A 27,913-nucleotide genomic window follows, 5' to 3' on the forward strand; every position below is an offset into this window, starting at 1 on the left:
GGTGGCTCCCCCTTTGTGGAGTGGGACAACCATGGCTGTGCGCCATTCAGTGGGCACAAAGCCTGAGGAGAGGCTATGATTGAACATGTTGCTTAGGTGGGGTGAAAGTTCATTCTGTAGTTCATGAAGAACGCAGCCTGGGATGTTGTCAGGTCCCATGGATGCTGTGTTCTTGGCTTTGGAGAGTTTTTTTTTACCTGTGCAGCCATGATTACAGACACTTTGCATTCTTGCGGTATAGAGATGTGCCCTTTAGGGGGTGAGAGGGGGGTAAAGTTAGCACTGAACCTATCTGCCAGGATGTTGGCAATATCAGTTGGTTCTGTATATTTAGAGCCACTATGCTGTAACTTAGAGCAGATCTCTGAGTGTTGCCATTGAGATTCTTGACATAGCTATAGAATGGTTTGTGGTTGTCTTTAGAATCAGTGGCGATTTTGTTTTCATAACTAGCTTTGGAGGACTTTATTAGGGATCTTAGCTTCTTACTGAGGCTGACCAGGGAGTTCTTCCAGTCATGGGATTTTACTCTTTTTTTGCAACAGTTTCTTCTTCTGTTGTACAGTTTGTTTATGGCAGGGAATCACCAGATTGGCTTCCTTTTTTTGGAGGATAGCACGATCCATGCACTCGTGTTAAGTGCTTATAAACTGCATTTGTGTAGGATTTGGCAGTCGTACCTCTATTGTCCATCTGCATGGATGTTGTGAGGTTTGCCACTTCTGTCTTAAGAAGCGTGAAGGTGGTTTTGGAGAAATTTTTACGGTGGTTTCCCTAACGGGGGGTGAGGGTGGGATGTGGATGTCTAGGCTGATTAGCTTGTGATCGGATCTGACCTCTGGTGTGGAACACCGGTCGCCCATGTTGGTAATGACCAGGTCTAGGATATTGCTGCCCCTGATGGGAGTGTGGATAAGTTGAAACAAGGCATTGGAATTTATGAATTCCAGAAAACGTTGAGCAAAAGGGTTGGTACATGAGTAGTTTTCCCAGTTAATGGTGGGGTAGTTGAAATCGCCCATTATTAGGGTGTTTGGTTGTACCTTAATATTTGCCAATGTATCAAGAAATGAGAATCCTGGGGCATGGTGGGGGATCTGTAGCAAGTTACAATTTGGATTACGGTCTTGCCCAGAGTTAGTTGCACTTGGATAATCTCGGATGCATTACGCTGAGCAACTAGCCTGGAGGTGTGGATATCCTTAATGAATATGGACACACCTCCACCTTCAGTGTTTTGGTCCAGGTTAGATGGCCAAAAGGTGTGGTATGAATTATAGCCTGGTAATGCAGGGGTGCTCTCTTGAGCCTTGAACCAGGTCTCTGTCACTGCACAGATGTCGATGTTCTCCATTTTAAGGAGTGCCTCGAGTGAATGCATTTTGAGGTTTAGACTTATAGCATTGAGTAGCATTACCCTCAGATTTTGCTTGCTTGTACCTGTTACGGTGGTGAATTTGTGATTCGAACCTTGCCTAAAAAGGGCACTACAGGTGTGGCAAGAGCATTAGCCAGTATCTGGAATCTCAAGGGCGACAGGTGCAGGCCATGTCTGTCAATAGACCGATACTGGATCCCCGTAGAATGACACCAGAAGCTTAGCCAATTGTTGAAGTCAATCATTTTGTCCTTATACTGTGGTATCATTCTGGGAGATGGCAGGATGCTACTCAGGGCTAGGGTCATACCTGCCTGGGCTACAAGATCAGAGAGCTCCTCCATGTCTCTTTTTCATGTAGTCCAGGGAGGTACATCTCCGGTCATTCACACCAACATGGACAATGACAGAGTCATATTTGTACTTGTGAGTGACCTGAGTGCGTGCGTTATGTGGCAGATCCTGGCACTCGACAGGCAGCTGACAGTAACTTTCTTCTTGTTTAGCCTGGCGAGTGGAACATCAGTGTGCGCCTGACTATAGAGTCACCTATGATTACAGGTGTTCAGTACTTTTTTATGCCTTATGGGCTGTGGTTGAGTGGCACACTGAGTTTGTGGGTTATGTGTCAATTGGGTTGTGCTGGGGGGAGGTGGAGGTTGCATGCGGTTCTGCTCTGGAAGTCTCTGTTGCGTCTCTGTTGCTTGAGCAGATTTTGAGAGCCTCCGCAAATGTAGGTGTGTTTTTTGTGTTGCTGTAGGTTTTGAAGGACTATGTGATGAGTGTGGTGCAAGTGTTTACCTTCTCCTCTTGACTGTCTAGTCCAGTCTTGGGTGAACAGAGCTTTGCTTCCAGTTTGTCTATATAAGTGCATCTCTCATAGGTTGTAGTGTTGGGTGTTAGGAGGAAAATGGTTGCCTGTGTACATGAGGCAATTGCTGCATTGCCCCAAGATGCCCAGATTCATCAGTTAGACAGGAGAAAATACCGGGAGCTGACCCTTAAACATGCCTGGATGGGTGCTTATTTATTAAGTACTAAAAACTGTTTTCCTCTAGATAAGTGAGGAAAGTTGAGTGCTGTAGTAATTTGTAGCTTATTTAGTGCTTACAAAGACTTCTGAACAAGTGCTGAGCTCAAAGAAACAGATTTGAGTGCTAAAACTAAAAAAACTGGCTAGTTCTAAGGGAAAATTTGAAGAGCAGACTTTATGGCGCTAGGAATAGTTTAACCCTAGCTAAGCGGCAATGTATAAAGTGTATTATTTATTTCTTTAATAGTAGCAAATGAGCAAACTGATTTGAACAAATTAGCCAATAAAAAGCTAAAAACTGAGCCCCGTTCCAGCAGTCTTTGATCAGACAAGTTCGAACTGTGCACTCCTGCCACTAAGGTGCAGGGGAACCTTCTCCAAAAAAAAAAATGGGCTGGATTAGTGCTCAAGTTATACAAACAAAGCTAGATTCAGCAGGTCTGAATTTAGTCTATGCTACAGCAAACAAGGCTTTCCAGTTTCAGAAAGAAACCGTTCAAATAAACAGGCACAACAAGCCTTTAATGAGAAACTCCCAGCTCAGAAGGGAGAATCTACCTTCTCATCCCACAAGAGTGCAGACCTCACCTTCTTAGTGTAAAATAACTGGCCCGAAGCCCAAGTGCTTAAACCAGAACTAATACACTCGTAGAATAGCAGACACTAAGCCTTCAATCAGCAACTTCTAACTTAGAAGGATGTAAGCTACCTGTCCTGCCACAACAATGCAGACCACAAACCACCTTAATGTAAAACAACTGGTCTGAAGCCCAAGTGCTTCAACTAACGGCTTAGAATATTGGGCTACCCTTGGCAGGAGATCCGTTTGGTGATGAATACTACACCAGTGACATGGAAGAACATCTATACATACAAGACCTCAGTGGAAATATTTGTTAATGCAATGATGCGATGATGACCAAATCGGCTCCTTTTCCTTCCAGTGTGTTTATCTTCTGTCCCTCATTTGTCACCATTCTGCTTTTATTATTATTAAAGTTATAAATGTATTTATAAAAAAGTGGTGCTAGGACACTAACAGATGCAAATAAACTCAGCAGCTGAGCACTATTACCAAAGGAATCGGGAGAGAAAAACAGTACTGACAATATAAACATTAATAAAGAAGTTATTCTAAACATTTACAGGAAAGCTAATCCGAAAGCCTAGAAAACCTCAAATAAACTCCCACTACCAGACAAAAGCCAACAAGCTTTTTTTCATGGTAGGAAGGATAAGAAGGGTTGTGGAAGGACTAGACATTATTAACACGTTGGGGTTTGTATCCTAGCAAAAGTCTGTTGTGTAGGTTCCTAACACTAGGATTATTAGCCTTTCAATTCTTAATGACAGGACTCTTCAAAACCGATCTGCTTTTTTTTATAACAACTGCCCACCAATATAGCAGATGCTCATTACACTGAGAGCATGAGTCTTCAGAGTCAGCCTTATTCCTGTGAGAAACCAAAGAACAGCAAGCATACCTCTCAGCAGTCAACTCTCAGTTAAAATCTGTTTATTTATAATCAGAAAATGAGTTGTGCACTGAAATGAACAATAAGTAATGGTGGTAGAAATGGGACAGAAAGAAGATATTTGCATTTTTGTTCTTTTTTTTCTACCCCATCCCTCTTGAACAAATCAGTTTCTTCCTTTTGACAGACTGATTCATTTTTTTCCTTTCTTCCAGTGTCAGAGACCTGGAGGAAAGACCAAGGGCTCCCAAGGGCCATGATATGTTTTTAATGCTCCTACCTCTCTCACCTGTTGAATAGCAAGGACAGTGTGAGGCCCACTTTGCCACTTTCCACTGCAAGTTGACACTTCTGTAATTCAACAATGCCTAACAGAGTACAGGTACACTACAATATTTGGGTTTCTACTCTTGGATCACTGGACTTATGAAGCAAATTTCCATGCATTCCCCTAGGGGGCACTCCTGCAATTCAACACAGCCATCTCCTTTTCCTATTTGAACTGGGTCACTCACTCCCACATTTCTTCTACTGCTTTGGTAACATAATTGGGGATACTACTGGGGAGTAGTCAGTGCCTCATCTCCGTCTGCTCCAAGAAGCCACTTCTGAATCACAGGATGAAGCTGGTTCTTCTGCAAGAACTGAAAGGCAAGGGAAACGACCACGGCTGCCACCAAAGCATCTGATCCCACAACAGAAAGATATGTCTATAGCAGGAATGTCCGAATACTGTTCAGTGGCATGATATTTTTCCAAAGGTTTCTTTCAGCCTTGTAGCACTTTCCATATTTTTGTCACTACCTACCTTTTGAGGTTCAGTTTGCTTACTAACCACATACTAATATTCAGACTGACCAAGTGCAACCACAGGGAAACAATTTTCACACAAGTCAAGTAGTAAAGGCTTTAAACAAAATCTCAAACTCTTCTTCTTATAGATACCCCACCCCTGTTATGCTACTTGGAGAATATTGAAAGCTGAACTTGTTATGGCACAGACAGGCAATTAAGAAGCCAAATGTAATCTGGCAGATTCTATTTGAATTGATTGACATACTCTATTTCTACACAGCATATATTCTACGAGTACGGTTAGCCTTTCGTGCACAGCATTCCCACTTTATTTAGCACCTATGAAGCTGACAAGTATCTGCTTCCTGCACCCTATTCCAGCAACAAGGAAGATGCCCTCAAGCTGCTCAGACATATTTACCACTTGCCACCTCCAGTTATTTCTCCAGCTAAATGAACCTGGATCATAGGCATTGCAAGATGCAAGCCCAACTGATCTGCAAAGGGCTAGTTATAATTTCTATTCCTTGCATACCCAGGAAACACTCATGTTACAGCTGGCACACAAGTATAAACTTAATGAGGGCAGTAGTGGTTATTCAATTGCAGGGAGCAAGTTACTGCTGTATGAGAGGTAGAGATTAGTGACTGGAGCTCGATCTACTCTCTTATTGTTTCTTTTCTTTCATTCAGTTTAGACATTTCCTGTGTTGTCCAAAGACTTCAAGGACCAAAGCACAGGTCTGAGTGAGGTTTTTCTGGCATTTTTCAAGATTCATCTCCACGCAATATCTTGGAAAGCAGACTAAATTTTTTTTTTTTTAACAGTTTGTTCAGTTAAACTTTCTGGCAAGTACCCAATTCTACTTAATCAATTTTTTTTTCCCGTGTGTTTGCACATTTACCACTTCTTTTTGCATTAAACTGCAACACTGCTAAAACAGATAATATTGTATATTTCTTTCTTGCCTGGCTGTTTGTGTAGCTAACAGAGCCTCAGTTTTGTTACAGTAAGTGTAGTCCTTTATAAATTAATTGGATAATAACTCCATCCAAGTATTTTTCCTGTGACTTTCCATTCTTTCTCCTACTTTTACAACTTTTCTTTTTCTAGTTTATGTGTACATTTGCTGAGGGCAGTAGTGGTAATTCTGTGGCAGGGAGTGATTTGCTGGTCTCTGAGGGGTGGTCATTACTGACTGGGGCTCTAGATATATTTCCATTGGTTCTTTACTTCTTCCACTCAGTTTAAGCAGTGGATGGCATTGCTCTGTGCTGCTCAACACTGGACTTGACAGATGCAGATGCTTTCACTTTCAAATTATTTCCTGGTCAAATCGGACCACAAGTCAATCAAATTCACTGTAAGACTGAAACCTTAAGGATCCTGCAATACTTGGGTATTCGGACAGTTTGTGAAGGCTAAGTTTACTAAAATCGAGTAATGAAATGGCTAAATTCAAAAGCCCAGTCCACCTCAATGACCTCACTGCTTACACAAATTCCTTTACTGCCAAATTCTATGCAAAGTAAATAGCTGCACAGATACATATATCCTTCTCAGAAATACATACAATGCCAAATTCAAAAATAAATCCTAATGGTGGAACTCTGACATAAACAGGCACTATAATAAAAGACAAAAAAACTCACTCCTTACAAAAATAAATCTTTTAACTATCAAGAAGCCAGAAACAAAACAAAGAACTATGGGTCCTGATCAAATCAACTACAGCAAGATATGAGATTAAAAATAGCCACCCAGATGAAAGATAACTACAGAGCCTTCTTAAACTATATTATAAACCTCAGAAACAATGCCCAGTACTGTACAGAGCTAATAGTAAATATCACATGGCCTGACCTAGAGGACATTGCCTATCTTCTGGCCAACAGTTTCAGCTCTAACTTCACCCCCTCTCCCTTCCAATAGTCTCATATCAAATACCCACATCTATACTCCGTCAAATCTCCAAAAGAATAAGTTCTCAAGGTTATATCTATGGCCAAGAACACTACATCTATGCAGCCAGGCAGCATAACAGGCTGCTTACAAGTTGGCCTGAAACTTGACTTGTTAGACACCTTACACAGACTATTCAATATTAGTATCAAAACAGGCTTTGTGTCAGATGAATGGAGAACAGCAGCAGTCATTCCCTTGCACAAAGGTTGAGCTTCAATAGGCTGGGTAGTTATAGACCCCCAAGCCTAACCAGTCTCATCTATATGGCTAATAGTGAATAATAATGAAACTTACAAAATAGCGATAAAGGTAATCTACAGACCCTCAACCCAACAACCTAATTCGGATTTGTCAACAGCTGGTCCAGCCTATTTAAGCTGGTTGACCTCTTCAGAAAAAAATCAGAGGCAATGGCTGAGGGGATATCCATGAATACTGCATATCTGACACCATCCAGCACTCAGGTATCATAGGTAAACTCTCTATGCTAAACATTAATCTCTATGTAGCTTGTCGGATAGCAAACTAGCTCCTAAATATAACCCAGGAAAGGATGGGTTGCTTTACCTCATCCAAAAGATCTGTCACTATCAGAGTGCCATAGGGTTCAGTCCATGGCCTACTCCTCTTTGATGTCAGGGATAATGTTAAGGTTTTGAGGCTGACTAAGCTTAGACAACTGCATACTAAGTGCTACCAAACTCCCCTGAGGTCACTAGGATCTTACAAGAGGGCATGTCCCAGACAAATAGTTGGTGTCAAAACCACAGACTAAAACATAAGGCCAAGGAATGAATAATTGTACCCTCTGGCAAGCATGACTCCCCTTGTAACTCTCGTAGTGATATCCATCTGAAAATCAAGCCCATGGTTACAGATCCAGGAACCTATGTTGACAATGAGCTGTCATTTGATCATCACATATCCTGTATTATAAGGATATCTTTTTTCATCACACAGCTTATATCTAAAGGTACGGTGTCAATATCCAATGACATAACTCTTCACCTGTACTCAGCACACAACAGGCTGATCATTAAGTATAATGTCCCTTTTGATATGTACCTGTCCAAACACTTGTCACAAGTGTAATGACCACAACTCTTTCTCACAAAAAAATCAGAGGCCTAAATCATAAAAACTAGGCAAGCTATATCAAAGCCTTGTCTCTCTGTTTTTGTATAATACAGGCTATTAAGAGACAATTTCTGCCTTGTGTCTAGAGCTTAACAGCCCCTGTTCTATCAAACCTATTACAAATTCACAAATCCAAGGGTGTCATAAACACCATCTCCAGGGACCTAAATCTTTTTTGCAAATCTAATAGAACATGCTAGAGGGTTAGGTATGTATCACAGAAAATACCACTTCTATGGAGCTCTCTCTCATTCTGCATAAAACGGAGTACTTTACTTACTCTATTAAAATGTAATTTGGGCAAATGGATGGGTATCTCAGTTCATCATCACTGGCCTTCATGGATAGGGGGAAACACGCAAGTTTTCCAAAATATACTTGCTCATCCCACTTTTGCATTTTCATCTTGCAAAATGTAAGACAAGGGAATGCAAGGCTAGGTTTCTAGAGCACCGTACAGATCAAGGACCTTGAAGGTACCAATGAATCTATGAACGTATGAAGGACTTCTGTCTATACAGTATGTTAAGAAATCCTATTTTACAGTAACACTGGATACCACTAAACATCACATCGTTTTCTGTGCTGAAGAAAATACAAGCCCCCCAAAAAAACAAATTTATATCATAGCTGTTGTACTTCTCTGACAAGTGTTTGACACTTAAATGTGTCAGGTTTTGAAGAAATACCACACAGGACGGGTAATCATATTACTGCATACAGTCAGCTCCTGTTTTGCATTAGTTTACCGCAGAAAGCAGCTTAGCTCTGAACCTAACAAACTAAGGAGAATGTTATACATGGGATACTGTTTCTGAATGATAAGCAAATTAAACTATATCAAGTGATGTTTAACAGTTTATCAGAAGTGGTGCTTTTTAGACATAGACTAGTGTCATATCATGCACCCCTAAACTTTGCTAAAGTCTGTACAACCATCTGCTAAAATAGTTAAGTGGAAATAAATGAATGGTTATTTTTTTGGTAATGTAAGGGTGGTTGCAATGACTAAACATGCTACAACCAAAGATCAGCAATTTACAAATGGCATAAAAAGAAACGGTACATGCGTATTATCGCAACCAGATTTTCGTAGTTGCATAATTCACATGCTCCAATGAAAATCAGTGCATGAAACACAGTAAGGTGCTATTTTACGTCCTTACTGATGAAATGTCAATTTGGCTTACATTCAGGAAATGAAACAATCGTGCAAGTCTTCTTCCTGTTTTGTGTGCATTACACATGCACGCTTCAATTGGCAGGACTGCTGTCTTAACTGAGGAAAAGAGTAGTTTAACTGGGAGGAAGGAATGCAGAGAAGAAAAACATAGACAACTGTTACTCTAATCCCTTAGAACTGCCCAATAATTTTCATTACAAATTGTTCCTCTTCCTAAAAGTAATGTAAAGTTTTTGGGCAGTTATAAGGAATTAGAATAACATTTTGAATTGTAATCAGGTCTGCCCTATCATTACTCATAGTTGCCATTTCTTCTGGACAAGGATATCCGTAATTGCCTGTTCATCTTCACTTTGCTGTTTGGGGAAACAATTTCATTCGAGTTTTCATGCAGCTGCTTCCCCCAACAATCAGAATCCTGCAGTGGGTGCATATACACTGGTGAGAGAAACAGCATCTGAAAATGTATTAAATTCACCATCCAAACTGTGATATTAGACAACTCGTATGAACTCATATTAGACACACTTAAGAACCCAACCAACAGGACGATAGCAGGCATAACTCAAGCGTGCATCTGCAATGCACGCAAGACAGGGAGAGGGTTTCTCAAATTGTCCCTGTTCCTAAAAGTAATGTGAAATTTTTGGGTCATTGTAAGGAAGTAGAATAACAGTTGGAAGTGTTTCATGTACTTGGATTTGTGGAGGTATGCGCATATCGCAACTGCAAAAATCTGGTTGCGATAATATGTAAGTACCAAAGAAACTATGGCTAGGAATTTCTTATATACCACCTCAACCAATGGCTAGGAATTTCTTATATACCACCTCAACCACGGCTAGGAATTTCTTATATACCACCTCAACCAAAGCCTTACTTAATATTACCCACTGCTAAATGCACAATTAATTTCATATCAGCCCATTTTTGACTAGTACCGCTAAAAAGCCTGATTGTTATATCATGGAAACAATGGAATCTGAGTTGGGGGTAACCACCTCATCTCAGATCTGATTTTACATCCACTAACCCCATATCACAACTTCTACCTATGAACTGCAGTTTGAACGCTGCCACGGGTCCAAAGGGCACCATTAACTAACTCAGTGTAGATGTCACAGTGGTTGTTTGCAGAAGAAGATCCAAAGACCTGCACAGTAAAGCATTTTGCTAAACCGTACTCCTTTCAAAGTTTCACTGTAACACTCACTACAGAATTTTCCGTTTACCCACCAGGTCAACTCCGCTAAAATATAACATCTCATTTCCAGAAGTCATGTTTTCATCTATATACACATCTCAGTGGGTCAAAATAAAAACCAATCACAAGGATATGTGTAGTGGAAAACAGAAAAAAAGTACTTTGCTCAAACATGTACTCTAACCACTACTAAATCACTGCCCTAATCATTTGACCACACTATCTTTCAAACTTATGTCATATAAAAGAATAAAATAATATACAAGCACAATATAGTACCCTCTTTGACAATTACATTTAAGATGCTTGCCAATTTATTTCCATCTAGTCTAGGAAAACAAAGCTTTTAAACCAATATTAAATTCTGGCTTTGAATGCAAGAACCTCAAACTCCTCTTTCATAATGCCTTTGAGACTAAAAACAATCATCTTCCATTTACTTGTTACCTAAATATGTTTGAAAGTCTTACATCTTCTGTGAAGAATTGTTTAGAACACGAGGCCACAAATCTCCGAACTTGCAAACCCGTGACATATCGTGCCCGAAATTCTTCCTGCCAGTTGCAAGATTCTTTACACCGGTAGTGTTTAAGTAATAATGGCCACCTTCAAAATAAAAAGATTTAAGGATTAGAGACATGCAATAAGAAAACTAATGCAATCAAATTCATTAACAGAATTTAAACATATCAATTTTCCATTATGGAACTGAAAAACAAAGAAAACTAGTTAAGATAATAAGATAATTCAATCACATAGTAGCCTGTTTGCTCTAAGAAAAAATTAGCTGCACTCTTGTGATGGAAAAAGTACAATAAACCGGTTTCCTGACCTGACCACCCATAAATGTTACCAGCAATTTAATGCCTTATCTGGGGCTAAATATCACCAAGTGCAGGTACAAAAATAACAATAATAATAATTATAATGAAGTGAATGTTTATTGTTATGGCAACTTAAATCCTGATATATTAGCCTTTAAGCCTCCTCTCGGAAGTCTGTTCTAACATATTATGTTTCCCTCCAACTCCTGTGGTTTATTTCATTTTACTTGAGAAATTATTTTAGTGAATACTACAAAATAATGCACAAAAATAAGGAATTTCACAATATGACAGAAAGCATGGAGAAATCAGTAAAATATTAGTGAGTACAATAGAATATTCAGCATCCAAGATGACAGTATACAGAGGTTTTGTTAACATAGGAAACGTTTACTAAAATTGCCAGTCACTGTTTCTTCCCTTTTTTTCAATTACCATCAGCCCACATTTACCCTATAACACACAATTCCAAGGCCTGTGAACCATTTCTTCCTTGCATTTCTATACATGAGCATAGTCTTGGCTACCAAATTACCTATTCAAATCTGCACTAAGTTAGCTAGTGCTCGCAGGTCTTAACTAATATATCTCTTAGCAGCTATCATACAGAATACAAACAGTTTGGATATATGGGCACTCAGACCAGTGAGCTTTGGGTGGTTGCTGTTAATTGAAAATTAATTTACTGACTGCATCAAGTGAATCTAAAATGGTTGAAGTACTATACATTTATAGAACACACAGGGCAACGATCCACATGTCTGAGGATCTGGACCAACACAGGGACCTGCCACCATACATGCTATCATTAAAACTTAAGGAAGCACTATCTAGCAATTAGCTTCTAATTTGGGGAAGAGAAAAACATGTTAGCACCTGTTATGTTACCTAATGTCAACATCTCCTCATACTCCAGAAAATAAGAAGAGTTTAAAACTGACATAAAGTCAACCTAGAACTGGTTAACCTCCTTGCAAGTACAGAACAGAAATGAAATTGGGTAATGGCTCCTGATCACCTATCCTCAATGGAATTACTAATGAAAAGGAATAATGAAGAAAATAATTCTGGCTTTAGTGTTCACCTACAGCTGTTGCTTTAAAATGAGCTCTATTCTCTGTTACATCTGCAGAAAAGCACAAAAAGCTCACATAACCCAGCAGGTCTAGAAAGTAGAACTAGTATTTGATACCAAATCTCTGGACTAGAAGGAAACTATTCACAATGTCGGGCATGAAAGAAAACCTGTGCGTAATACATTTATTGGCATTCTTCAAATAATCAACCCGTTTCATCCAAAAATGCTGGCGAATCAGGTAAGATTATCTCTCAGGAGAGCAGTCTTACAACTAAGAACTCTTAAACCTCATGGCTAAATGAAAAACAAAGTTATTATGCACAGAGAGGGATACCAGTAAAATATTGTTCCAGTGACCAGAATAACTATCAAACGAAGCTAAGTACAAAGCTGAACAGATAAAAAGTGATATTAAAGATTTGAATAGTTAGTCTCTTATTTCCCTAGTCTGGAATGAAACTCAGTCGATATCCCTAAACTCGTCCAAACAGTAGACAACTTGATATTATTTTAAATCACTTTATTTCCTCCAGAGGAACTGGAGAAGAAGCTTACAGCCAAAAGATAACTGTGAGATTTTACTGAAAATGTGAATGGCTTCCAGTGGTTGCTGTAAACAGGAAATTTGCTTCCAGTGGTTGCTGTAAAGAGGAAATTTCCTTTTGTGCCCCACTATGCAGAGACCAGGGAGTTGTAATTAAAGGAACCATCATCATTGTAGCCCCCCCCCCCCCGCCCGCATGGAGGTAGGGAGGTCTTTACTCTGTAGAAAAAAAATATTTGTATTCTATGCAAATTGCTGTTGAAAAAAATCTGTTTTAGTGCAATTAACTTGCATGGAGTACGAGGAGTGCCTTCTGTGTGGAGTTTGCATGTCCTCCCCGCGGTTGGGTGGGCGAAAGACATGCATAAATGGGTGTGCCTTCGTTGAAGGTTGAACATCGAGCTGGCACCTCGGCGTTCGTGATAAATCTACTGCCAATCATTAGCGGACCAGAGTTCCGCTGTGGCAACCTCTAACCGGGAAAAGCCGACAGACAGCAACAACTTGCATATTTATGTGATGATGTGTCCTCATATGTTGGAGAAGGCCTAGGCTGCACAGTGTGTAAAACATACAGAACAAGAAACATCAACAACCGGCATCCTACTTGACAAAGAAGGGCAAAGGTCTTCCAAACACCAGTCACATCATACATTTGTCAGGTTACAACCCAATTATTTTCCATGTATAAACTTATAAAGAAGTCAAAAAGACTACAGAGTGCTTTAATTCTTCTTGGTTGAAAGGCAAAAAATTTATAAATGAATAGAGAAATGGAAGTGAAGAGTCAAAACACTGCATTTTAAATACACTGGGTTTAGATTTTTACTGACACCTACTAGAATCTGAAAGAACATCCCACAACTGAAGAATGAGTTATGGGGATGGAAACAAGCTTACAACTCATCAAGAAATGAAGCAAGGTAACCCCTTTATCTAGATGAGTTTAAAAAGGTTGTGCTGCTGTCACTTATAGTTCTGGCTTATGACAAGCCTCTAAGAACACTTAAACCCCATGGATAAATGGAAAACAAAGTAAGTTATTATGCACAGACAGGGATGCCAGTAAAACACTGTTCTATTGACCAGAATAACAATCAAACACAGTGAAGTACGAAGCTTTATCTTCAAATATAGTTTGACATATTCTCATGATATTTTCAGAGAATTATACTAAGAAATGAACACATTTAATATGCTTCGATTATTCCCCTACTTTCAAATGCAAAGAAGCAGCTGCATCTTGAACTTAAAAAAAAATGTTTTTATATGCCATGACATATAATCAAAAAAGAGTGAAATCTGATTTGCATACACAAATACATAGTTGTTAAGACTGATGTCATAACATCATAACTTTGGCGGATTTTGTATTTGTTAATCTGAACAGAGCTGTCGGGTATATTACTATTTTAAGCTCGGCTATTTTGGAAATATTACAGTTTATCAATTTCTAATGACCACTGTGACCTTAACCAGATCCTACATACAAACACTAGCATTTCAGTAAATGCTTTGGATATTCATGTAAGATTTTCAGAACACTACACTTTAATACTTAACCTCATGTGAAACTGTTCGTGCATTAGTAGCACTAAACATATGAGGATGACAGCAGCCTTAATGTTTGGGTATCAGCTGCACTTATCAAAACTGTGTTTTTGCAATGACATTTAAAATTATCAACAATATCATCAAGTATTATTTTAGTACTATATAATAAAAGACATAACTCTTGATATTAGGTCAGCCAATATATAATATATCTATGTTTCTGCTGTAAACATAAAAGCCTAACTGTTTCGTAGGCCTACTGGTATTAATTACCAGTATGTAATTATAACACTGAAGCTATTTGAAATTATCTAACAAAATTGTTAGAATATATTTCATGATGTTACGCTACAAACACTGTTGGAGATGTTACATATAAAGTCAAAAACACAGCTTTATCATCATTTTAAGAATGTCATACTTTTATGGAGAAATACACATGATTTTTACTTAATACAGACATATAATGTACATGTGTTGCACTCCTCAACCTTAAGACAACTCATTATACACATCCCTTTTAGCAACTGAAAATAATCCAGTTTGTAAGACTATGGAAGTAAAATTATTTTGAATGCCGATATTTGGTACCTACCTGTAGTATCTCAGTCACCTGCTAAGAATCATCAATTTTTAGCAAAACTGTAAAAATATTCTACTTGGGCCATCAAAAGCATAATACACCTCGGAGTACCATTCCACCTTTAAGGTTTTAAATATAGCTCATTCCTGAGGCTGGCAAGGCTTTTTTGCTCTACTCTCAGGACTTTTTGGTGATATCATCATTCCACAGACAACATAGGTCACTTAATGGAGAAATGTATCTGATTATACTTTGAATGAAACACAAACTCATTACATATATATATTCTGGACATGCAATTCATTCCATACCCAGAAAAGAAATGATATACACATTTGCCTTTTACATAAATGAATATAATACAACTTGCTGAGGATGCCTGTGGAATGTCCAAGGATTATAACTGCAATCCTTGGAATAGCAAGAATTTAAGAGCAAATATACTAATTCCAAGATGCAGTATATCAGAGTATTCTTCCTTCTCCAAGGTACAGTGATTTTATCATTAGTTTTTACACAAGCAGCAGGTGTCTTGAGGGCTACATAACTGATAATGGAAGAAGAGTAAAGCTCCACAGCAAAAATAGTGTAAAACAAAGTTTCTGAATTCACATTTTTATATAGAAATAGCACTTTAAGGGTGGCCACAGTGGTTAGCGTTGTTGCCTCGCAGCAAGAGGTTCTCCAGTTTGATCCTCGGCTGGAGTGCCCAAAAACATGCTGTAGGTGTGGTTCTCCAGTTTGATCCTCGGCTGGAGTGCCCAAAAACATGCTGTAGGTGTTTTGGACACTAAATTGGCCCTACGGTTGAGTGTGTGCATGTGTGTGCCTTCCATGGAAGGTTGGGCGCCAGGCTGGTAACTCGACACCGTAAAACTCTACTGCCAATCATGAGCAGACAAGTGATCCGCTGTGGTGACCCCTAACTGGGAAAAGCTGAAAGAAGAAGAAGAATACAGAAATAGCACTATAAACTTTATACTGTCAGGACTTGCAGGACTGTCTCACTATTCCAATAGGAAAGAATGCATTTGGTAGATCATTGTGTGTGTTGTACCTACAAACAAGAAACAATACCTCAGTCACCATTTTGGCAGTCCCTAATAAAACTTACAGAAACTAAAACAAGGACAGTCAAGTGCATAATGCCACCAAGACTGCCATCCTACCATTAAGATCTTGAAAGCAGCTCAGTACTGAAGCTAACTTAGCTGTTGCTACACAAGGCAGTACAGAAATTTTTTTGGTAGCATCTTTCCAGTAAAAGAAAGGAATGCATTCATTGGTAAGCATTTGTGATTCTTTCTTCAGATGCCCTGCCAACTCAGTACAGATATTCACTGGACATGTACTGCACTTTTCACCAAGAACATACTCACACAACAAAGTTAAACATACCATAACATGGCAGAATATGGATTTGAAATAATTGTTCAAAGTACCGTCTTACACCTGTACATACAGAAAAGGTCACAGTCTTGTGTTGACAGTAACACTTTCTTGAAATTATGCATGGCCCTCGTGTACGCGCTGCACCCTAATACATCCACTCATCCACTCAAGAATTACTTGAAGTTCAGCAGTGAATTTTACTAGGCATATTTAGCCATGTCTGTTCAAGGCTTTTAGCCAATTTATCTTTCCAGTGACAGAAAAGGTTAGTTTCACAGAGAAATATATGATGTTTTTACTCTTATTATAACGTGACTAAAAAAATACATGTTATGGTGCACACTATGAATGACATTAAATACCCACACACAACAGAAACTAAACAGAACTACAACCTGACAAACTGCCACAGTGAAATGCATGTGAACATCTAAGAAATGTTGCTTTCTATACAATCATACCTTGACAGCTGATAGTAAAATTTTCACTGAATTATTTATGGGCCATATAGAACACAGTGCACCTAAAATGACATCTATGCTTAAGGACTGACATGTAACTGAATGACAAATCTGGACACAACATTTTGCCAGTCTCAGTACCGAGATTTTTGGTGACTGGCATATTATGAGACAAACAGAGAGAGAGACAGACAAGGTCACCTTTATGAAGAAATGCATGTGTGGCTTTGGTTCTGATATACTGAAATGTGTCAGTTCAGTACAGGTCTGTACTGAACATAACATGCATTCCCTACCATGAAAACAAGTCATATATGCACACCTAACAGAAACTAGTACTGCAGCTTCACAGGCTGCCAAAACGAAATGTACAGATAGAAAAACTTCAGCCAGTCTTTGGAGGTTGGCCATTTTGACATGGTCAGTTTAAAGACTTTTGCGATTGTGACAAGTCACTCTCACTGAAAAATGTATACATAATTTTTATTTATGATGTAGTACCAAAATCAACATAAATATAATTCTAGAAACATAATGCATTTCCATCTTGAACAAAAGTCAGTGCCAGCACCTAACAGAAACAAAAAAAATAAATAAAAAAAATCAGTCTGTCAAACTGAAATATCTATTGACATCAACAATGGTGCATTATGGTGATAACAGTGAACACTGATTTGGTGAAGTGTATTTGTAAGTTACTTACAATGTTACTATAGTAACACAGTTGACAGCTCAATAAAACTGCTGTAACATTCTAAATCTTATCACTGTAATGCACACGACTTATACTTATGGAAAATATGCCATTTTTGTAGCAGGGTCAAGTAAACAAATTATACAACAGAGAATGTGCATATTAAAGCATTTAAGTTTGTGTTTCTTAAAATAAACTGTGGTTTAATACAAAACAGTAACATGAAAGAACACACAAAGTCATCAGCCCTCATACTTTTGCCCTGCTTCTGGTAAAAGTTTTTATTTTCTGATCAATTACTATGGTTTAGTGTCAGTCAGTAATACAGGCATTAGGTTCACATTTATGTCTCAAAAAATGCATGTTGATTCAAAACAGTACTAACTTTTAAGAGTATTTAATTACTGTCCCTGATTTTAAGCTCCTTCTCCCTACAAATGTTTTGGCTTTGGCCAAAAAAGTCAAGACTGAGGCAACTAACCACTACTGTTATTAAAGCACAGCACATCTGCATACATTTGTTAGTTTTTATTATTTTTAGTTCACGTTTATACAACATGTACTGTGATTTAATAAATAGTAGTAAAGAAAAAGAACACTTAACAATACCAGCGTTTTTAGTGACATAAGCAAAACAGGCATCTGTATCAACTTACTCATGGTCCACGTTCTCCATTATCACTAACCATACTACCTCAAACATCCCTTCATATTCATTAATAATAACTTTTTCTTTGGTAAATATGTCTAAGAATGCCACTCCTATCTTAAGGACCTATAACAAGTTCTGTAAAGAAGCTTTCCCGTTTTTTGCCCTTGCAAATACTGACATTTTTGGCATTTGTTTAATGTTTTTATTCTTACACACACACACACACACACACACACATATATATGGATTAACTTCAGTTGATCAAACTGCCAAAATGCAAAACGTTATATGGCCAAGACCATATAACCAAGATTTTGGAAGTTCAAAATTAAAATGTATATTTTCCACACCCCCTGCTAATTTAAATATACCAACTCCAAGATCGCACTACATTGAGGAGTATGGCAAATTTCCCATTCTGCAATCTACAGTGATCTCCATTCAAACTTCCGAAATGTCAGTTATATGGTCTCTGCCATATAACATTCGGCATTTTGGCAGCTTGATCAACTGAAGGGAATTTTTATATATATATATATATATCTCCATAGACAGACATATATAGATATCTCAGAACAGATATGTACTGCACTTCCTGTCCTGGAAGGAAGTCACAAACCTACCCCTTACAGAAAATAAACATAATGCAACTTGGTAGCCTGGCATATTGTAATAGCCTTTTAAGGATTAAGGTGATTTTATGCAATACAGGTTTGTATAACTGAAACCATTTGACATTTTCTTATGTTCTAGAAAACATATGAGGATATTCAGTTCCAAACAGTCTTTTAAGTTATGTACTTTTTTTGTACATCCAATGCAGCAACTGCATGTTGAATTTGTTAATGTCAATTAAAAGCTCTCCAAAATGTCCTGCTATCTGTTTGAACATCTAAAATGATTGAAAATATCACTTTTAGAGATAAATAAATTTGTGGTGGGAGGAGAGTTATACTGATGTTTTAAAAATATGATATATTTATAATTGTCTATATGTTTTCATTGATAACACAGAACAAAACCTAATATATTCCTTGTGAACCAAATTTAACAGGATTTGCAGCAAGTATTATCTCAAACTCTAATAATGAAGACATAATTATGAAAGCCAAACATGGGCTGTGTCTAAACATTCAGAAAATAAACACATAACAGCTTTATTATGCTACTTTTGATACAGTACAGTTCTTCATAAAAGACTATCCATTTTATGAATAAGGAAGCCTCCAGTTTTTGCCTGTAATCAGGTAAACTAAATTCAATTCACATAATGCACTTCAAATTGCTAAACATAAACACACACTGGCAATAGACTGATGATAAGCTGTTATCAAGAGGCAGCAGCCATTAGGGGCACACTTCAGATGTTACACTCCGAGGAATTGCTATAACAAACATGAAGGCCTTGTCCTACTGTCACAATGACAACATTTGATGCACAACAGTCTATTACAGTATTCATTAGGAAATCCACAGTACTGTATGTATGTTAGAATACAAGACGGGACATTCGATCTAACCACAGATAGCAAACACGGGTTTCCGACATTAAGAAACCTTTGACGTTTTACCTAGCTGGACCTCAGCAGTAATAGAGTTCAATCCAGAGAACTGCATGTCTGTTACAATAAAATCTAGAAAGTCTGTCTTATTCAACCAAAGTTAAAACACTTTCTTGCAAAAAACAGTATTTAATAAGTTAATACCTGCCCTCCCACTGATTTTTACCAGGCAATCTAAAATACTACATGCTTGCTACATTATAATCTGCAACCACTGTCTCACTCACTTGCAGCAGCAAATGTACTGCTTTTCTACTAAAATCAGCCTTTTATGTATTTCTATCTGCCTATCTTTTCTCCCCACTGTATGAGCTTAACAGAAATCCACAGTCGTGTATGGCTGTTACAGCATAATATGGAATGTCTAACAGACATAGCCGGCCTTAGGCATAGGCCAACTAGGCGGCCACCTAGGGTGCCGCTGTAGCAGGGGCGCTTTTCCAGTATTTATATGGTGTAGGTAGACCAGGAAGGGGGCACCAGATGGTGTGGTAGGGGGCACTGTGGAGCCCTTTTGCGTAGGGCACCAGATGACACATACAGAGAAATATATTACTCTCCCACTGAAAGTAGTATTTATGCTGTTATCTACCATTACCAGTGGTTTATAGTACTACATCACTGTACTGGAACATATGATATGTGACTACATGGCCACCAATACCATCCAATGTGGACAATGTTTCATTCATGTATTCCCAATACCAGCTTTATGGTTGCTACAATATAATATGGGATATGCGTTCTACTCACAAAGTACCAATAACCTGTCTTCCTAATAAAACCAGACTTTGGTGGGTATACTACTCCACAAGGACGTCTAAAGTACATCTTTCTTCCTCAGTATGGGCATCTTTTTTTCAATTCCAAAGGAAAGAAATATGCAAAAAATACAGATCAGAATAATAGGCAGTCTATACATATAATACTACCCAAAGAGTGAATTAAATTTTATATAGTCTCTTGTCAGTATTACTATTCATCCTCCATCCCCATGCTTTGTTTCTGTGGAAATTGTTGTCAACAAACATAAGAGATTATTTGGTGTCCTGCCAGTATTTTAACACACACAAAAATCCTGCAACATCCACATGACCTCTTATGTGTCTTGCCAATCTCTTCTGAACCGAAGAAGATGATGAGCACTGCATTCAAGTAAATGATATCAGCATTCGAACCACATAATAAGATGCCATGGAATGACTAGCCATGGTCCATTATAATATGGCAGGTAAAGAAAGAAGAGTGTAATATTTGAGTATATAGCTTTAATGAAAATAAGCAAACTACAGTGATTTGCATGTCATGCAGTATAAAGTTCATCAGGAAGCTTCTTAGATGGAATACTGACTTCATGGCGGTTACCACACATCTACCGTGTTTGTGTTATTTATTATGCATCCTGATATAGTGTCAGATGGTTCACATAACTGGCAGAAGTAAAATATATTTGTTGATGTGAAGAATATACACAGTTGCCGTCAAAAGTGCTTTTCATTGAAACCAAAGTAGAACAATTCGCAATGGAAATACGAATCAGATGCATCATCCTGCACAATTCTGGAACTCTTTCATTAGAAGGATACTAGGTTGAAAACTTGAGCCTTTGCAGCCATAAATTCAACAACTCAGTACAACAGGATATTAGCTGAAAATTCTGAAAAAGGCGAGCAGGCTCCATTGTTTGTTGCTGGGGAAGAAGCTGTAAAGATATTTGACTCTTACTTTTTCTTAAATAGGTCAAATAATCACAACATTTACAGTTTAGGATTACTATGAGTACAGCAGAATTTGCTATTTATTAGATGTACATGATCTCAAGTTCCTACCAAGGGCTATAAATGCTAGTGTTACTCAATGTCCAAGTCAAACAGTGCAACTTTAGTGAGCTGCATGACTCATCAGAGACAGAATAAGCTGTGGTACAAGAAGTGATAAGCTAGTAACTGCAATAACTACTTAGCTATTTAAGGGTAGGGCTTCTTATATTGTTCTGTTGTCCTTACAATGCAACAAGTTGAAGCCCCAGAATTATGCATGATTTTAATAATCTTTTCCTGTTTTACTGGAGCCTTGTAGTCATATGTATACATTATACATGCAATGGATGTATGCAAAGTAAATGACACTTCTCAAAAGATGGCTTGCCTGCCTCAAGTAAAAGAGTAACCTTTTACCAAGAGCAGTTTCTAGTTTTCTCAGCAGTCTCTAACTACAGTAAAGGAATTCCTCAGGACTTTTGGGACACATGACCTCTACTTTTTTAATAAGTCTACTAGTCAGGTTGCACATGAGAAAAACTCAATGTTTTCTCAAAATTGAGTGGTTCTAGCATAAGCACCATCTGTTTTTCCAAATCCAGGTGTTGAACTTTGTCAAAGAATTTTGCTGGTGAACAGACTGATTTTTTTCTGAATCCAGTTCTTCATTTTCCCCATCAGCCCCTTCCCAGTTATTGGCCTGGGATGCTTAAGACTTTGCTTTATGGGGCTGTTTCTAATGGGGTCAAGGTACAAGGTATTTGGGACCATTATTTCAAGAAAAAAACACATAAATATCAAATAAATAATGACACTAATAAATGCCTTAAAGACTCTGAACCATTTGTAGATTCCAGGACCTCTTGTGGTAATAATAGACAACACATTCGTAATGTGGAACATGAATAGTGTAATCAGGTCTTACCCCTAATGCAGACTAGACACGATAGTCTTAGAAATTACAACTTAGTACAGTCTTTCCTTTTCAGACTACTTACATTCTATCAGAGAAGAACATAGTGGTAGACACTTTTAGCACATCCAGGATAAACTTGCATGAATGGAAGTTACTCACAGGGATCTTCCAGGAGACTATCCATATTCGGGACCCCCCCCCCCCCCCCAAACAGATCTGTTTGCCTCTATTCACAACAGTCCAAAACATTCTGCTTCACGACTAATTGCCTGGATGATACAGATGCATTTTCTTTCCCATGGAAGGGAATGTTTACATATGCCTTTCCCGTAATAGCCAGAAATGTTTTAAAGAAGGAAAAAAAGGCGTCTCCAGTAGTAGTCTTCCTGTTAACTCTTTCTGGTCCAGACAACAGTGCTTCTCCCATCTCATGAAAGTGGCCAAGGGCAGTTATCACAAATTCCCTACAGGATGGGTTAATCACACCGGAAGTGGGATCTCTGATTCACCCCAACTTTGAAATTCTATACCCGAAGGCCTCACTGATAAATGTTAGACACCTTATCTCGAGGATATGGAACAGGTTTTAAAGGCGGGCAAGAATCTAGCTATATGAATATCCTACTTAGATAAGTAGAACATATTTTCAGGGTAGTTCCATAAATAAGACCCTTTTAGGGTGAAGTTCCATTGGTTCTCCAATATCTATGCAAATTGTTCAGATGTTGTCTTTCTTATTCATTTATCAAGATTCATTGTTTGGTCATTTATGTTTGCCTTTAAATCCACTGTTTTATTTTCCTTCTCTTGTAATGACATTATTAGTGCACAGTTAAAAAGAATTCAGAAATGAAAATGTGTAAAATAAAATGCAAGCCAGATAACACATTTAAAGGCAGACTGCATGGAGATTAACCTAAAAAGAAAAGTGAAATTGCTGTTAATGACATAAATATACAAAGGAATATACCTGCAGTAAAGTCAATTAAGAAGTTTGATTACAGCTGCACTTCATGTTATCAACATAGAAAAACTGGTCACAAAACAGTTAAAACCAAGATGATATGAGTATGAAACAAACAGAGATGCATATATTCAGTGAACTATCACAAGTGAACTCAGTTATTCCATTGGCTGAAGTGAGTGTATGCATGCAACTTGCTGGCCATTTCCCTATGTATGCCGAAGATACAATAAATGAGAAAAGGGCAAGAAATGTCAACGTTAGTACAGATTATCCCAGATGTAGCAGCTAATGAAAGAACATTAAAAAGAAGAGCAATTGGGCGAGTTTATCCTTTACCTTACTTTATACCTGACACAAATGTTCCCCTTCTCCGGGTAAGAGGCGGGGCTTGTGATTAGAACTTGAAAAACTTGATACTTTTAGGAGATTTTTTCAAGTATGGATGGGAAAGTTTGATACATTTCATTCTCCATTACAGCAAGAATGCTGTGTGTACCATGAATACTATGATTTAAAATCATCTTGAAACCTACCACAGATGGTAGACTTTCCAACAAGAATAAGTCCTACACTGGATTTATTACTTTCAAATTCATTCATTATATAAGATCCTTCACTCCACCAGACATTTTATATCACTCTGCCGTAGAATTTACTGTAAATCAACCCATTAATCATTGTAAGCTTATAACAACTAGGTACAACTGTAATGGTTTTGTGGAGCACTACTTGATTCATATCATACAAGATGGTACTTCCTCTGTATGGGATTTTTTAAAACAACTTGACAAATAATTGTGAATTCCTGTAAAATAGTTAAACCAAAGTTAAGTTAACCTTCCTTGGTAGAATAAGAAATTAAATAAACTATTAAAAAAAAGAAAAGAAGTACAATTTATACAAAAAGTAGGGATCTTGCAATGCTAAGGGGGCATTAAACACAATATGTAAAGAACATAAAAGGTCTGTCAGGACCCCTAAACTTGCATATGAGATTCACTGGCAAAGCATGTTGACTAAAAGAGATTTTATAATTATTACCAAGAATGTACATAGCATAACGGGTCTTATACTGATCAAGGGAACTCTCATCAGTGACATTAAGGATATTGTTGAACGACTGAATGTTTATTTTGCATCATTATTAATTTCAAACATTCCTTTGGTGGATACTTTTCTTACTGACAAGTCTTCAACAACGTGTCTTAAATTCTCTGAAGATACAATTTAATCTGCCCTATATAGGATCAAAATGAGTAGTTTGACTGTACCTGACTTAATTCAAAGCTGTTTTATTAACAGATTTAAGAACAATAGCCAAGCTATTTAACATGATGCTGGAAATTGGACCTCTAAAGGCCTTTGATAGCATTCCTCATGATGTGATAAGCATCTATCATACTGTAACAACACACTACAATATTTAATGGCATAGAATGAATGGCTACTTTACCGAATGAGTGAAATGCTGGTTAACAAACAAAAGACAATGTGTTAAGTTGAATTGACACTGTTCCAGCAGGTCAGCAGTTTCTTCTGTGATGCCACAGGGTTCAGTTTTAACTATGGGATATCTTTATTACCTAAGAATATCACTTACTGGGTATCCAAATATACAGAAGATATCAGAATTAGAGGCCTTATTTCTCCCTTATGTGATTTTCTGACATTCAACTCATGTTTGTAATGTATCTGCAAAAGTAGAATACTGTACTCTGGTACTTTCAAGACCTTATCTTTGGTGTTATTTCAGTTCATGAAATCCCCAAATAAAAGGATTTAGGCGTGAACATAAACGCATACTTACAATATAAGAATAATGCTTATATTGTTAAAGCAATTCCTGAATTCCTGAATGAATTGTAAGTTTTTGTGGCTTCAATAACAAAGTTATTGCCGGCTTGGGTGAAGCGTCTAATTTTAACTTGCAGCTCAATGTTGGTGGGACTGGCATAAGTTTGGTCGAGAGTGAGGGTCGTAAATGTAATGGGGTGAGTGTTAACTCGCAATCATCTAGTGAAAGCAAGTTTACTGACTTAACTACCGCAGTTGCCTTTGGGACTGAAACTGAAAACGCTGATTGTTTAAGTGATTTATCAACTTATAGCTTTACCGGACAATTCAGTGAGTTAGAATTCAACAGTGGTGATGGTTTTATGGATCATGTATGGATATTGGACTCGGGGGGGGGGGGGCAATATTAATGATTCTATTATTTTTAATGCAAATAGTAATAGAGCGGAGTCTGGTGTAATGGATGGGTATATTGTATGTAACATTGATGCAAACAGTTTGTATAACATTAATAATGGCAATATAATATTAAATGAATTGTCTGTTTCCCAAGAGCCAAGTCGAGGTGTTGAATTGGAAATACTGTTACAGGTTATGAATGATGAAATGGGTTTGGAGCCTGTGGTTGTTTGTAATGACAAAAAAAAATTTTAAATTTATAATTATTCATGTATTGATTTAACTGCTGACCATGCCAATTTATTGGCAAAAGGTTACACCTTTGTCCCTAACAGAAAATGAAATGTAGTAAACACATTAGTTGATCTCAAGTGTTATACTAGAAAATTAAATTTGAGAGTTTGGTTTAATTCCAGTGGTGAGTTACACAATGAACGTACAGAACAGTTAAAGAAACCAAGTGTATTCAATCCACCCTTAAACAATGTGGTTGGCTTATTTGAAAAAAATGTGTGAAAAAGACATAAGGTACTTTTATGGTGATAGTGTGAGGAATAATGTGTTGGTGAGATCTGTAAAAAAAATTTAAATAATGAAGAAGATGAATTGTTGGGTAGAGTTATAAATAATGATGTACGATTCATGAAACCTGACAAAGGTAATGGCATTGTAGTCATGAATAAAGGGGACTATTTAAATGGGATGAATGCCCTACTGTTGGATGGTACTTATGAAGAGAGTTCCCTAAATGAAGTCAAATTTGCTCACCACAAAATAGATTTCTTAAGTGACATGTTGGTTCCAAGGACAAATTAATGAACCTGAATATTTTATATGTTAAATGAACATCCCATGGTGCCTAATATATTTGGTATTCCGAAAATCCACAAAGGCCTGAAAAATCCTAAATTCAGGCCTATTGTGGATGGAAGAAGATCCAAAACTTAACAGTAACTATCTGGATAACAAATTGCAAAGAAGTTTGGAGAAATTTACTTATATTAGTAAAGATTCGTGGCAATTTTTGGAAAAGTTAAAAGCCATTGAAGTTACCCCTGATTTAATTTTGGTGACTGTGGATGTAACAAACTTTTTTCAGTTATACCTCATGAAATAGGATTATCATGGGTTGAACAGCAATTGAATAAGACACACATTTTTGATCAAGATCAGATTAATAAGCTCATCACACTAATGAAAGTAGTTTTAAAGACTAATTATATTTTTTTCGAGGGCCAGTATTATAGACAGATGAAGGGTGTAGCAGTGGGGGCAGCACATGCCCCCATTTTTGCGAATCTGGTCATGTCATTTTGGGAACAGGAATTCTTAATGAAAAGTTCTTATGAAACTGACATAGTGCATTATACTAGACTCCTAGATGACCTGTTCCTTATTTGGAGAGGAATTGAACAAAGATTAATAAAACTTTTAGAATATATAAATGTCAGTTGAATTTTTAAAATTTACTTACGAGTACAATAAGGTAAAAATCACCTATCTGGATATTGACCTACGCATTGACACAAGCAACAAAAAGTTTATCACTAATGTCTACAGAAAATCTACCTTTTCCACTTCATATCTGGATTATACCAGCTGGCACCCGCACCATCAAAAGAAATCCATAGTCAAGGGTCAATTGGTGCGGGCAGCCAGAATGGTTAACCAATATGAAGATTTTTTTTATGTGAGGTGGATTTCATATTGCAGATGTTTAGGCAGAGGGGTTACCCGAATGACATGCTGTCGGCTATATCCACAAAGGTTAAAAATAAGCGGGATATGGGAATGTATAAGCCCATTTTGGATTACGCAAACAATGCTTATTCAGAGGGAGCAGTTTCAATGGTGGCCCACACAAATAATACAAATGTATGTATGAGTTTAATAATAACATACAACAGTGAAGCCAGTATAACAGATATTCAAAGAAATTGGGAGATATTACAATTTGATGAGAATATTGCACAGAAGGTAGGTAGAACTCCCAAATAGTACATAGGAAAGACAGATCTTTCAAGAACATTTTAGAAAGGAGGACTGAGAAGTTAACAGAGCCATGGGTAATCTCAAGTGCAATAGCTGTATGTACTGTTCATTTTGGAAACAGGGAAAGATTTTAAGTTAAATGGAAGAACAATATGTATAAATGGACATTTTAACTGTAATTCCACCAATGTGACATATATGGCTAAATATCAGAACTGCCCTGTATTTTATATTGGGAAAACCTGTAAGAAATTTAAAGTGAGGATAGATGAACATCTAGGTGACATAAGGAAAAATAGAATCACAAGTCCATTGTACAGACATATACATAAAAATGCAGGACATAAGTTTAAATTTATGGTAGTGCAACAGCTGCAAAAAGATGTGCAGGGAAGAATATTAGATGTGCATCTAGATATTATAGAATTAAAATGGCAACTGTTTTAAATGCTTCCCATTACTCTGGAATAAATGAAATGATTACTATGTCTAGTATTTTAAAGTTGTGTAATATATTGGAGTAATGAGGGACATATAAATTATGTTGGTTAATCCAACATTATATATATA

At 37.5% G+C, this 27,913-nt stretch overlaps 1 protein-coding gene across 2 annotated transcripts in view; it reads right to left on the minus strand.

The window, feature by feature from the left end:
- FBXO21 (F-box protein 21) overlaps positions 1–27,913 on the minus strand; it is a 686,173-nt gene that overhangs the window by 611,193 nt on the left and 47,067 nt on the right. For both annotated transcript variants that reach the window (XM_044068290.1, XM_044068289.1), the window contains exon 2: positions 10,642–10,777. In XM_044068290.1, coding sequence (XP_043924225.1) covers positions 10,642–10,777 — 136 coding nt within the window. The remainder of the gene's footprint in view (positions 1–10,641; positions 10,778–27,913) is intronic.

This window comes from Protopterus annectens, chromosome 4.part0 (assembly GCF_019279795.1).
Source record: "Protopterus annectens isolate FY-2018-M chromosome 4.part0, PAN1.0, whole genome shotgun sequence".
NCBI lineage: Eukaryota > Metazoa > Chordata > Ceratodontiformes > Protopteridae > Protopterus > Protopterus annectens.